Source organism: Trichosurus vulpecula, chromosome 7, assembly GCF_011100635.1.
Source record: "Trichosurus vulpecula isolate mTriVul1 chromosome 7, mTriVul1.pri, whole genome shotgun sequence".
Lineage (NCBI taxonomy): Eukaryota > Metazoa > Chordata > Mammalia > Diprotodontia > Phalangeridae > Trichosurus > Trichosurus vulpecula.
Window position 1 is genome coordinate 42,818,726 of NC_050579.1, and position 14,557 is coordinate 42,833,282.

Consider the following 14,557-nt stretch of genomic DNA (forward strand, 5'->3'; position numbering starts at 1 on the left):
GGAGGAAGAAAGCATTTCAGAAAAGCTAATCACCACACAGAGAAAGATTGGCAGTAAAGGGCCCAAACCCATAGTCACCCACCTCCCACAGGCAGAGAGGCAGGTGCCTTCCTAGCAATCCTCTCTGGTGCCAGCTGGATCACTGGCATTTCACACTTTTGTACCACTTGCTGCTCTCTCCGTTAACACTGCTGGAGTCACTGTGGGGCTGTGTCCTGGTTCTCTCTCCTCCCTTGGCTCTGGTAGATAGAAGCCTTGTCAGGCTGCTCTGTATTTATCATTTTCATTTCCTTTTTAGCATAGTCATATTCTGATCAAACTCACTGACTGGGAATGGCTAAGCTAGTGGGATACAGGTGACCATAGGTGGCTTTGATATGTTTTTTCCAAAAAATATAAAAATCAGGGCCTATGCCAGGACTGAATGGGTGCAGAAGACTTATGCTGCAATGCCAGGGAAGCTCATATACAGAATGGAGGGAGGAACAATGGCCTGAGATCCTGGGCCTGGCCTTTCAGGGAGTCCTTGCGCTTGGTTGTGTTAAATGGAATGGGATTTCCAAAGCCCAGGCCATCTCTGAGGAGGAGCAATGTGGCTACCCTGGGATGCCTGTTTGGCAGGTGCTTAAAGCAGCAGCTCAGTGGCCAGTGTCTATGCAGAAGGTTCCCCAGGACCCCAAACCTCTCGAGCCCTCCACTAGCCAGGAATGAGAGAGAATTCCATGGGGGAAATGCCATATTCCCATTTCCTTTAGAACAGTTAGTTGGTCTTTCACTGGAGGTCCCTGAATGTTGATCTCCCCCTACTTCTCCTAATGGACTTTCAATTCCTGGAAGGCAGGCTTAGTGGATGATTTATCCTCGTATCCTCCACAGCACTTAGCAAAGGATCCTGAACAGAGGAGATGGTGTCTAAGGTCTATCTCTAATTCTGCGTTCCTTTAACAGATCACCATTCAATGACTCCCATTCCCTAAGCACACCTTCTCAGTATTCTTCAGCTCCCTTTCCACTGGGCTTCCTCCCATACTGCCTTCAAATACTCAAAGCTCTTTCATTCCTAAAACACCTTCAGTAGCCCTTGATGTTCCCTCTGCCTATTGTCCTTTAGCTCTCCTGTCTTTCTCCCACAAACTCCTTGAAAAAGCCATTGCCACTGGCTGCCTTTACCCACTCACTCTACAGACCTTGAAAATCTGGCTGCCAACATCATCAACTAAAACTTCCCTCTCTGAACTTCCCCATAGTCATTTCTCAGCCCTCAATCTTGCTGACTTCTCTGCTTTCACTGACACTGTAGACCACCCCCTATTCCATCCAGGAAGATCGCTCAGTCCATTACTCCATTTGCATTCCAAATCTCACTTCCTCTCTTTCAAGAAAATTGCACCACCATGCCAACTTCCGGAGAATTGAGTGGCAGTCAATTCTGGGAAGCTGCTCCTCCTCAGGCAGTTGCCCATAAAGGCAGGGTCTGAGAACAGGCCTCGTCAGAGCTCTGGGTCTCCTCCTAAACGTCTAGCCTTCCCATCTCCGGGCACCATGGTCTCCTTGCCTGTCTTCTCCGTCTTGATCATTTCCACGTCTGGCCTCCTTTGCATATCTCCAGCAGGTGAGTAAAATTACTTTTTTGTCAGGAATGTCAAAACTGTACCAATTAATTGTTCCTGGAAGCAGTTCCTGTCCTACTGCATAACTGGAAATGCTCCCTATAGGGATCTCTCTTTCCTTTCCTTTTAATGGTGGAAGGACTTCTTCTCCTGTTCTCCTCTATATCGAAGTCTTTGGCTCTCAAGAAAGTGGCAAGAGAGGAGCCAGACAATTCTCAAAAGATGTGTGAGGGCATAGACCCTGCATATTCTGACCAGGGCCCAGGGGCTTCCTGCCACCAGGCTCAGGCAGCTCTGTGCCCTAAGAATCATGGGCAGGGCAAGGAGGGGAACAGCAGGGACCTGGTTGAAATGCCCTCCCTTGTCTGGAGGCAGGGACAAGGGGGTCAAAGGCTTGGATGAGATCCTGCCTTTGTTACTTCTTCTCTGACTTAACTGGAGCAAGCCATTTCTCCTCTGTGTGCCTTAGTTTCCTTACCTGTAAAACAGAGAGATTTATAGAGTTTCCCTTCCAGTCCTCAAGCTATCATTCAGTGGCATCAGACAAGATGGAGAAATCCTTCAGCAAGAACAAGGAGCAGCTTTTAAAACCACGTTTGGTCCAAGGCAGGTAGCAGCTGTTTCCCATTGACAGGAGACATTCAACCCAGCAATGTACAGACTTATATTTAGTGACCTCGCAGCAACCCTGAAATGGGACCAGAAGGATCATCCCTGTTTCCCAGCTGGAGGACAGAGCTTCAGAGGGGCTGAGTAGCTGGTTCAAGCTCTCCCAGCCCTGAGAGAGAGACAGAGAGAAGAAGGAACTCTGGTTTTCCTGCTTCTCACTCAAGTTCTTTAGGCCCTCTTGGGGTGTGGCCAAAGCCCTCCCATCCTGTCTCATGCATCTGGTCCCTCTCAAGGAACGTCCAAGGCCCTCTGGGCAGTGGGCCCCACCCTTCCAGTGGTGTAAGATCCAGGGCCTTCAATAGAAACTTATATTGAACCTTCTCTGCCCAGACCCTCATGGCCTAATCCCCTGGGGTAGGGTCTGGGTGAAGGAAAAGAGAGATTGTTGGGAGAGGAGAGAAAAAGGAGGAAGAAGGGACAGAACAACTGGAGTGGGAAGAGAAAGTGGAAGAGGAGAAAATGGGAGAGGAAGAGAGAAAAAGGAGGAAAAGAGGATAGAATAATGAATGGGAAGAGAAGATGCAGACGGAAGAAATCAGAGAGGTAGAAGAAAAGAGAAGAGGAAAGAAAATGAAGAAAAGGGTAGAACAACTGGAGTGGGAAGAGAAGATGCAGGAGGAAATAGGAGTACTTAGAAAAAAGGAGAGGAAGGGGAGCGGGCCTAGGCCTTCCAGATTCCATCAGATGCAGATTCCAGATTTGTCCAGAAATGTCAAGTCACCTCTTTCTTCAATGGCCTCCCTGGGATCAGACAAAGCAGGTGAGGCTGCCCACAGTCACTGAGCCTGGTCCTCCTTTTGCCCCTTTCTCTGCAGATGCCTCCACAAGTAGCTGCTGCTTCTCATATATTACCAGGCAGATCCCAGGAAGATGGTGGTGGACTATGTTTATACCAGCAAGCTGTGCCCTATTCCAGGGGTCATGTGAGTAAACAGGTCCACAGACCACATTGTGGGGGAAGGGAAGAAAACCAGGAGAGTGAGGGCAGAAACAGGAAGGGCTTAGTTGCCAGAAGCAGCCCTTCAGGGAACCTGGATGGGGTAGCTGAGGCTACAGAAGGCTGACTCTCAAACCTCTGTGCCCCTAATAATTGCAGGAGATATTTAAGGGGAGAGAAGCCAGGGCTTCCAGGGGGAAAACAACAACCTGTGTTTGTTGCTCCTAGAAGTCTTGTGGCTCTTGCTCTGTCTAGGCACAAGGTAGGGGGAGAGAACAGAGCAGTCTGCATGAGATTTGAACCCATTTCCTCTGACTCCAAATCTCACACTCTTTCTCCCTCCTCAAACTGCTACTCAGCTTCCAGTGGAAGGTGTAGGGGAAAGTGAGGAGGCAGGGGAGCCATGGGAGCTTCCTAAGAAGACCCACAGGGAGTGATGGAGGGGGCCAGGCACAGGCATTAGGGAAGAGTCTTGAAATTCTGCATGGAGATGGATGGTCCTGGGTTTCATGGGCATGAGGAGGATGGGCACAGAAAGGAAGAAGATTGAAGGGCCACCTGGAGAGGTAAGAAGCTTGGGGCTGGAATCTTCACCCTTTATATCCTGCTTCTCATGTTTTAGATTAACCTCCAGAGGGGCTACCAGATCTGTGCCAACCCCCAGGAACAGTGGGTCCAGAAGTATGTGGCCGACCTAACAGAAGGAAGAATCTGAGCAGGATGAATACTTTGACGTTATCCGCTGTGCAAATAGATTGTTTCAAAAATAAAACTGTCTTGGACTTATTAGGACACTGATTTGGAAAATGAATATACCTAGATATGTTTTGTCTTTATATCACTGGAACTCTCATGGTCCCCATATATACCTCCCTCCCCCTAACCTGACATCTCATCTTACCCTTGAGCCAGTGAATGAAGATTTGGCTCAATATTTCTTGTGGGAAAAGAATTTGCAGGACCTCGGGCCACCACTCCTTTCTTCTTCCTTGCTCTGCCTCTTCTTACTCCAGTTTTTCTCTCCCCTCTTCCTTCTCCAATCTTCTTTCTTTCTTTTGTTCATTCTTTCTTTCCTTTCCTTTACTATCCTTCCCGTTCTTTCCCTCCCCACCCCCCCTGTCCACGTAGGTATCATACCCTTACCTGCTGGTGCTCTGCCAAAGTAATGTAAATTTTGGCTGCCGAAACCTTGTAAAATCTCTTTGAGTTTATTAAGCTTCATTTTCCTCCCCTTAAGGACCATGCCTTAAACCCAAATCACAGGCTCTCCTTGACTGGCAGCAGGCCAAGCCCCACTTGGTCATTGTTTGGGGCCTGATTGGCTCAGAGTGAATGTAAATAGCAATTGTTTCTATTTTGACCAAAAAACCCTGAGACTCTTCCCCTCCCAGGTTGTTTTTTTTTTTAAACTAGGTAAGAAGGGCCATTCTTTGCCTCATTCTTACATAGCCTTAATTACTGAATGGGCATTGCCTCAGTCAAACTGAGACCTCTGAAAGACCTTAGCTTCAAAAGGCCAAGGTCTCCCACTGCATCCAAGGCCATCTCCAGTCATCCTGGTGAATATCAGGCCACTGGACCCAGATGGCTCTGGAGGAGAAGTGAGGCTGTAGACTTTGCACAGCCCTTCCTCACTTAAATCTAATTGACTTGGATGTCAAAGCATCACCTCCCTGATGTCATGGTCCTCTTCACGAAGGAAGGCAACAACAACTGCCTTCAAGCATACACAAGTCTCTCTCATTCTTGAACATCTTCACCAGCTCCTATCGTCCTAAATCTCTCCTCCCTTTATCAGCCAAACTCATTACAAAAACTGTTTATACTTGCTGCCTTTACCTACAAAACCTTTAAAATCTGGCTTCCGACTTCATCATTCAACTGAAACTGCTCTCTCCAGAGAGACTGAGAGTCTTTTCTCAGTCCCCAACCTATGTGACCTACCTGTTTTATTGGCCACTGTCACCCCCCTCTGTTCAGGTATACTCTCTCCTCTCTGGGTTTTCATGACTGCTTTCCTGATTCTCTTCATTCTGAATTGTTTCTTCCTGATCTATTGGTTTAATCACCCACATCCCACCCCCTAAATGTGCCTCTTCTCCAGAGTCCTGTCCTTAGACCCTTTCTGTCTCTGTTGGTCAGTGACTTTATCAGCTCCCAAGGGTTTAATTAGATCTCTATACAGATGACTCATGCCCCAGTCTAGCCCCAGTCTCTCCTTGGAGCTTCAGACTGGCATCATTGATTGCCAGACAGGTGGCACTTTCAAACAGGGACTTCTAAACTCACCATGTCCAAAACAGAACTCAGGATCTTGTCCTGGCCCAACCACCCGTCTTCCAAACTTCCCTATTTCTATTGAGGAAAGCATCCTTCCTCAAGTCTCCCAAGTTCCTAATCTTGGCACTGTGCTCACTAACTACACTCTCTTCACCTGACATACCGCATCAATTGCCAACCATTTCTCCCTGTGCAACATCTCTCTATCCAACCCCTTCTCTTGCCCCCAGAGCTACCACCTTAATCCAGGCTCCCTTTCCTGAATGACAAGAACAGCCTTACAATTGGTTTCCCTGACTCTAGTCTCTCCCCACTTCAGCTCATTCTCTACACTACTGCCAAAATCTTCACTACCCTAACTCAATCAATTCCACTGCTTCCCAAGATCAAATATAACCTCTTTTAAAGGCCTTCCTATAACCTGCCTCTCCCCTTCTCATACTCTGCAATTTAGACCAGGGTGGGGAACCTGTGGCCTCAAGGCTGCACATGGCCTTCTAGGTCCTTGGGTGTGGCCTTTTGACTGAGTCCAAGTTTTACAGAACAAATCCTTTTATTAAGAGGATTTGTTCTGTGAAGTTTGGATTCAAAGGGCTGCTCTTGAGGACCTAGAGGACCACATGTGGCCTGGAGGCTGTAGGTTCCTGCATGGACAAACTGGCCTGCTCTCTCCTCATCCCATATGACACTCCCACTTCATGCTGTTGCACTGGCATGCCTGTGGCAGCCCATGCCTGGTGGTGTTCTTTCCATTCACCTTGCAGTAATCACTGTGTATGTTGTTGGTCTGGTTCTGATGACTTCACTTGGCTCTAGCTGATATAAGACTTATCAGGCAGCTCTGTATTTATCATTTTCATTTTATTCAAAGCACAGTCATACTCTAATCATAATGAGACTTGAGTGAAGTAATTCAAGAGATAGTTCTAGTTGGCTTGCAAAATATCATAATTAAGAGTAGCTGAAACACATTATAATTAATTCACCTTTCACTTGACTTTGATGATTTAGAAATATTAACTGTACTATGTGAAGGCCTATTTTAAAGGTCTGAGTTCTATACTATTAACAAAAGGAAGACAAGAATAAACATGTAAAATAAAATAAAAAATCCATGGCAGTGTGTAAAGGTTACCATGTGTTTTTCTGCCAGGGCTGAGGATCACTTTCTTTTTCATTTTCTAGTCTCCCTGACCTTCCTTTTGGGATTCATTCTTCCCCAAACAAATCTTTCCTTACTCCCTCACTCTTAGATCTGGCTTTCTTCTCCCTACCACCTCCATTGCCAAATCTTCTCCTTCCTCTTTCTCTCATGTGAAAAACCTTATGTTTGAATTCATAAGACCTGAATTAAAATTTTAGGATCAAATATTTGGAATCATAAGAGACCTCAGAGGCCATTTAGTCCTCCCCCCTCATTTTACAAATAAGGAAATGGATGCCGGGGCAGGTGAAGTGACTTTTGCAAAGTTACATATGGAGGAAGCATCAGAAGAAGCATTCGAACCCATGTCCTTTGATTTCAGAGAAATCCACCATAGCTATCCATAGCACCCTGTCTCAAAATAGGGCCCATTTGAGGATTCCCTGTGATTTTTGTTGACTCAATTCCCTTTTCTGGACCTCAATTAAAATAATCTTTTAGAATAATAGATTGATCTCCATTTTAGAAGAGTTGATTCACACAGGCAGAGTCTCAAAAAGGCTTAGTATGGGGTTTTCTGCTATTGAAAGATTAAAACTCCTCTAAGCCTTGTTGGATGACTTGTATTTATGCACTTAAGACTATCTTAGTATATTTAGTCCAGCTCTCTCCTTCAATAGTTGAGGAAAAAAAGAAATGGAGAGGAGGTCCATCAAGGAGGTCATACTGAAGAGGTTAAAGGAAAAATGATGATAGGTAGGGAACCATAGGTTTCTAGGGGTGCTTGAGACCCCAAAATACCTACATGCTGGGTCCTGCCGAAAGAATTCGACTCAAGCCTTCTCAGCCAAGGGAAAAGACAAAGTTTTTTGGGGATTTACCATGATGGGTTGTCTTAAGAAATCCCACCCTTTGTGACGCCTGTTTTCACAAGCTGGTCAGATTCAACCTACTGAACTAGATTGAATCTGAGCTCCTTCATGGAGGCAAGATGGAGACTATATACACAAAGATTGTGGGAGGGATTGAGGGGTGGTCTGGGGTGACTAGAGGAGGGGTTTAGGGAGGGTCTTGAGGAGGAGTCCAAGGAGGAGCTTGATGGGACCCAGATGAGGTCAGACTCCAGGAACCAAGAAAATGGGATTAAGGGTGGGAAGTAGCTGAAGGCATGGATATTGATAGTATCAAGGGTGGGAAGTAGCTGTAGAGTAGAGATTTGGGCCTAACGATAATGTAAGGCTTATGGCCTTAGGCAAAAGCCAGATCTAGTGGGAAGTTTCAATGAGAGTTCAAGGGGGCTCCCAGAGACTGTACCCCGGATTCAAGGGGGTTCCGAGAGACTGTGCCCTCATCAATACCTTCTGGCTTTCTTCTTTACCAAATGATAAATAAAGAAATTTCTTTCTAAAACTAAAGAGAGACAGACAGACAGACACAGGCACAGACAGACAGACAAGGACAGAGAGACAGAGACAGAGGGAAAGACAGAGAGAGAAAGAGAGAGAGAGGGAGAGAGAGAGAGAGAGAGAGAGAGAAAGAGAGAGAGAGAGAGAGAGAAAATGAGAGACTGAGACAGAAAGATAGAAAGAAATAGATACTTGCTCAAACTCAGAAAGCTAGCCAGTGACACAGAAGGGATTCAAACCCAGATTTCAGACACCAAATCCAGGGATCTCCCTATTACACCGCACTGTCCTCCTCAGTCAGTTTTGTTCTCACTCTATGGTTTTGTTCCAAAGGATGGGGCACGAATGGTTTTCTACACTCTGAAATAGTATCTGGTTTTGTTGTAAACTCTGACACATGTGTATTCAGTTATAGGCAATTCAATTCACCAAACTTAGATGAAATGGCTCTTACAAGCACTGTGCTGAGTGTTGGCATAAAAAGACAAAACCATCCAGTGACTGCTCTCAAGGAGTTCACATCCTACTTAGAGGACACAGCATGCAGAGGAAAAAATACCAGGGCATTTGAGGAATTGATGAGGGCACAGTCTCTAGGAACCCCTTGAACCCTTGAACTCTCCTTGAATCTTGCCACTCGACCTGGCCTTGGCCTGAGGCTATAACCATTAAGCCCAAATGCCTACCTTGCCCAGTCCTCTATTGTCAGCTGTTTCCCACCCTTAATCCTGTTTCCCATCCTTAATCCTGATCAAAATATCTATACCCTAGCTCTGCTACCCCAGCCCTTGATGGGTTGTCATTTCCATATAGCCTTCAGCTATTTCCCCCACCTGGGAGTCTGACCTCATCCTTAAGTCCCTCCCTAGACCCCTCTTCTGGTCACCCCAGACCACCCCTCAATCCCTCCCACAAGCTTTGTGTATATAATCTCCATCTTGCCTCCATGAGGTGAGTCAGAACCAATCTAGCTCAGATGGGTCTGGCCCTTTTTCCTTACAGGCGTCGCAAGGGGTGGGATCTCTCGGGGCAGGCTTATTTGGCTAACTCTTAATAAACTTTATCCCTTCCCTTGGCTGAGAAGGCTTGAGTCGAATTCTTTCGGCAGGACCCGGCGTGTCGGTACTTTGGGGTGTCGAGCACCTCTCACCCCAAACCCTCATCAGAATGAGTCTTTACTAACAACTGGCCAGAGTGGAAAAAGCTTTAAGTAGCCCAAGGCATCTGAACCAAGCCCTAAGGGACACCAGAGAGTCTCAACTAAAATTCCACTGTCTACAGAAAGCCTTCCCCAACCCCTCTTAATTCCAGGACCATTCTTCAGTTAATTATCTCCTCTTTATCCTGTTTCCTCATCTGTAAAATGAGCTGGAGAAGGAAATGACAAAGCACTCCAGTATCTTTGCCTAGAACACCCCAAAAAAGGGATTACAGAGTCAGACACAAATGAACATTAACAACAACAAAATTTACCCTGCACATAGCTTGTTTTGTTTCCATGTCATCTGTAAGCTTCTTGAGGGCAGAGACTGCCTTTGGCCTCTTTTTTGTATCCCAGCTCTTAGCACAGGAGCTTACTAAATATGGATTGATTAATCGATACGCATGGGCCAGGATTGGACAGCTTTGGTCACATGCCACAGTAGGTGCTTAATAAATATTGATTGCATTGTGTTGTATTATTATAAGCTGCCAGATAAGAAACAAGTTCATGGCCTGAAGGAAATCCCATGGTAATATAAGGAGATGTGAGATGGAATACTAACTTCAGGGAACAACTTACTAGGTCAATTGGTAGAGTGTGCAAAGGAGAGTAAAATGAGATAAATCTAGAAAGTCACTAGTTTGTAGAAGGCTTTAAATATTGGGAGATTTGTATTTTATCCTAAGGGCAATAAGAAGTTCTGAAGACCTCAATGTATTTATTTCAGACCCAGACAAACCTAACAAAAAGATAAATAAGAAAAAAGTAAAAACCTGAATAGATTTAGAAAAGTAATATATGATAGCTCTCTAGTGACTGATAAGTGGAAATAGAAAGGTGTGTGTGTGTCAACTGTATATGACACTTTTATAAAAATTATACTAGGACAAAAATCTAATAAACAAATGCAGAAAAATATAAACATTAAACATTCACTGTAATAATAATGGTTTTCAATAAATGGCCTTTGAATAAGGCATTCAAATCTAAAAGGAGACTAAATAATTTAATACTAAAAAATATGTGAGCCAAAGACAAATCATAGAAACAACAGATAATTTCATGAAAATGATAACCAAAATTTGTAGCATTTGGTCAAAGCAGCTCTTAAGGTAAAGGTCATATTTTTAAACATTTTTATCAATAAGAGAGAGATTATATAGGCCAATGATTGGGCTTACAACTAAAAAAATCTATAAAAACAAGTCAAAAACTCCCAACTAAACACAGAATATAAATTCTGAAAATCATAGATTAATAAAAAAAATTTAATTAAAATTGTAATTGACAAAAAATGGTAAATGCTAAAGATGGAGAAGACAGGCAAGGAGATGATCCTTGGAGCTGAGAGGAGACAATTTTTCAGGAGGAGACCCAGGGCTCTCAGGATGCCTATTCTGACTGCCTTCCACCCAGGCTCTGACTCCTCTATTTATGACCATAGACTGATTGAGAAGGAACAGGATTTGACTACATTCACTGAAGGGACATGAAGACGATTCTTCAAAAATACTGATGGTGGCACTATCTTCTTGAAATAAGAGAAGTGAGACTGAAAGGAAAAGGAAGCAATGGACTGAGTGGCCTCACATTTACTGTCCCAGCTGTCCAATCTCCAGCCTCTCCTCCTGGGGCAGAATGAGGCTGGGGACTAGGAGTCCTTTTTGCTCTTTATTAAAAGGAAATGTAGTTGTTCACAACATAGGGAATTGATGAGAGTGGGGTCAGGGAAAGGGCCCCCTGATTGATTTGCATGCCCAAGAGAGGAATTAGAAATGATCTAACTGATTAAACTCTTAACCCCCACCCAGGAGAGAATAAACCTCAACCAGGGATGACCAAAAGCTGCCCCTGTAGCTATTGAGTCAGACTCCTGGGCTCAACTGGAAGGATTTCTTCCATCTGAACTCTTCCATTGGAAAAAAAAATAAAGAAAAGCAAAAGCCCTTTGCAACTAATACAGGTAATAAAGTAACCAATATGCATAAAAAAATAAACTCCCACATTGGCCATGTCCAAATAATGTCTCACTCTGCACCCTGAGGCCATTCTCTCTCTGTTAGGAGAAGGGTATCAATACTTCATCCTACCCTTTTTGGAATCCTGGTTGGTCATTGCATTGATCAGAGTGCTTAATCTTTCAAAATTCTTAGTCTTTGTCCTTTTGTTGTTATTGTATAAATTGTTCTCCTGGTTCTGCTCCTTTCACCCTTCATTAGTTCATATGTGCCTTCTGGCACTTCTCTGAAATCATCCCTTTCATCATTTCTTAAAGCACAATTGCCTTCTTTTCCAATAGAATGTAAGCAACTTGAGGACAGACTGTCTTATTTTTTGTCTTTGTATCCCCAGCCCCTCCCCCCCAGTGCCTGTCACATAATAAGGGCTTAATAAATGCCTTTTATTTCATTTATACTTAACATATCTAAACAAAAACTCATTATCTTTCTCCCCAACCCCTCCCCTCTTCTATCCTTCCTAATTTCTGTCAAGGGTACCACATCCTTCCAAGCTTGGGTTCACAACTTTTGTGTTTTCCTCTATTCTACCCTCTCCCTCATCTTACACATGAGGTATCAAGAAAGCCAGATCAATGTTGATCCCAAGAACGGCTTCCATGTCTCCTTAGAGGGAAATGGGCCTAGGCAATATAAAACAGCATCCACTCCTGCCACTCCAGGAGAAGTAGGCTTGGGGTGGAGGTTACATGATAATGTCTTCACCTATTTGAAGGCTTATCTCATGGAAGAAGGATTAGACTTGTTTTGCTTGGTCCCAGAGGGCTGAAGTAGATATAATGGATCCAAGTTGCAAAGAGACAAATCAGGGTTTGATTGAGGAAGAGTTTTCCTAGTAATTGGAATTATCCCAAAAAGGAATAGGTTGCTTTGGAAGGTAACAGCTCCCTTCCTTACTGGAGAACTTTGGTCAAAGTTTGGACGATTGCTTTTTGGGTATGATGTTGAGGGGACTCTTGTTGACTTACGAGTTGAACTAGATGTCCTTTGAGGTCCTCACAAACTATGCTTCTGTCTATTTTTCAATTGTCTAGAGCATTGTGCTCCTTCAACCAATGCCATCATGTTTTTGAAATTTCAGTGAGCTGGGATCTCAGTGATGGGGACATTCAATGATGAAACTTACAAACCATCTACATCTTGGCCTGTATCCATATTCTTCCTCAAATCTTACAATTTTCCTGACCAGCTGGTGGCCTTCCTCTACATTGTATCCAAAATTTTACGGGTACCATAAAATATGGGCTCATCCATTATCTCTCACAACATGAACAGGCTATCTCCTTTTCCAACCACATATCTCTTTGATGACATCTTTTTATTTTTCAAGTTATAGATATTTTAAAAAATAATCTGTTCTCATTCCTTTCTCCCTACTGAACAAACTAAAAAAACCCATACAATTCTCCACTCCCCCCCCCCCCCATATGTATCTCTCAATATGCAGCTGCAAAACAAATTGACCCATTAGCCATGTTTGAAAATGTATGTCTTTTCTGAATTTTAAATTTGTCACCCCTCTGTCAGGTGGTGCATGGTACATTTCATCTTCCTTATTTTGAAGTTGTATTTTACCATTACTTTGATAAGAATTCTAAAGTCTTTCATTAAACTGTAAGTTTCCTCAAATTTCCACTAAAATCCAACCTTTTGCCCCAAACCTTTTCCTCATCGTCCTTAATGCTAGACCTTCTTTCTGAGATTGTCTCCAACTTATCCTGTGCATATCTTGTTTATACGTGGTTGTTTTGTGTATTGTCTCCTCTGTTTGACTTGTGAGCTCCTCAAGGGCAGGACTGTGTTTTTGCCTTTCTTTGTATCCCTGGCACTTAGCACAGTGCCTAGCATAGAGTAGGTGTTTAATAGTGGCTGACTGATTTCAAGTTCTTTTTCTCTGTAACTTTGTTATCTTTGCACAAATTATCCTCCTGGTTCTGCTCACTTCACTCACTTCAGCACAGGCTGCTGGTCTCATAAAAATTCACCATGTTGGGGATCTTGTAGTGGGCCCAGGAGAAGCAGTAGGCATTTGGGGTGTTATATGTGTAGTGATAGAGCTGTGGGCCCCACAAATATAAGCAAGGACTCCACATATGAGGAGAGGGGGCTGTTGTAAAGTGTAGCTCTAAAGGAAACAGAATAGACATGTTAAACCTGAAAATTTGGTTGAAGGAAACAACAGAGCTAGGTGATAGAAAAATCCATGTTGTTTATTATTTTCCCTTAAAGCATAGTGGAGCTAGCTTACTTGTACGTACAAGGAGTCAGAGTATAAACTCTGGCTGCCTGAACAAAGCAATGAGAAAACTTATATACGTTATTTTAGCAGAGCTAGCAAGCCTGTATGACCTCATTTTTATGACCCCCATGTATGTTCAACCATGATACAAGAAGAGGATTTTCCTTAATGGAATAGAGTTGTAAAGGATGTTGACAAAAGTCAGTGAGACTACAGCCCAGCGTCTCTGTGTCTCATTACATTCCATAAATAGTATATACCTGTAGAATATTAAGCAAGGTAATCTCTCTTGGGGTTAGAGTGATGTCCTTAATGATCTGGCCTTGTTGACAGAGGTAAGGGTATTGCCTGAGCAAACTTTTAGAGAGAACAAAGAAGCCCAGGTCCTGGATCTTCATCCAGTTACTCATTAAATCAGGCTCTGGGTCTACTTGAAATTAGAAATGATATAAAATAGTATAATATTTTCCACAGACATCTCTAGCTTCATCTTCTGCTCCCCATCCCACCCCCATGCATCCCCCTGCCCATCCTCCAAGGCAAACTTTCATTCCTGCAAGGAGGGGAAGCAGGAGTTTTTTTGGGGTGAGACCACCATTGCTCACCTCAGAGTGATTGGGGGTACCAGACTAGAATCTGTCTATCTGCTCCCTTGAATATTGCTTGTCTAGGGGATATGATTGCTTTGTCATTTTGGGGGGAAGGGACACTCCAAGCTCTATATCCAAGACTTGACCCCTTCCCTACCTAATATATCAGTTCCACAATGAAACCGTATAGAGAATTGCAAAGAAACCTATTTATACAATTCATAGCAAAACAGAAATCAGAGAAGGTATCCATAGGAAAATATGTGCCAGACTACAGAATGAAGGAGCTCTCTCACTGAGATTGAGATAACTCAGCTCAACCAAGAGAGAGTGTCCCAGATCTCATTCAAGGGAAACTCCCTGAAATCTCTAGGAGTGGTAAGCTAAGAATAGGAACATGATGACAGTTGCCCAATCTTCTCATGTCTGCCCAGAGTCTTTTCTTTTAGCAAGTGAGGTT

At 43.8% G+C, this 14,557-nt stretch overlaps 1 protein-coding gene and 1 long non-coding RNA gene across 2 annotated transcripts in view; one reads left to right on the forward strand and one right to left on the reverse strand.

Moving 5' to 3' along the window:
• The first annotated feature begins 1,307 nt into the window (after nt 1-1,307).
• On the forward strand, nt 1,308-3,849 carry LOC118856114. The gene is made up of 3 exons (XR_005010830.1): nt 1,308-1,612; nt 3,095-3,202; nt 3,839-3,849. It is a non-coding gene; the product is annotated as an uncharacterized LOC118856114 (long non-coding RNA).
• A 9,371-nt stretch (nt 3,850-13,220) lies between these two features.
• LOC118857485 (C-C motif chemokine 3-like) overlaps nt 13,221-14,557 on the reverse strand; it is a 5,961-nt gene continuing 4,624 nt past the window's right edge. The window contains exon 4 of the mRNA XM_036768159.1: nt 13,221-13,325. Coding sequence (XP_036624054.1) covers nt 13,221-13,325 — 105 coding nt within the window. The remainder of the gene's footprint in view (nt 13,326-14,557) is intronic.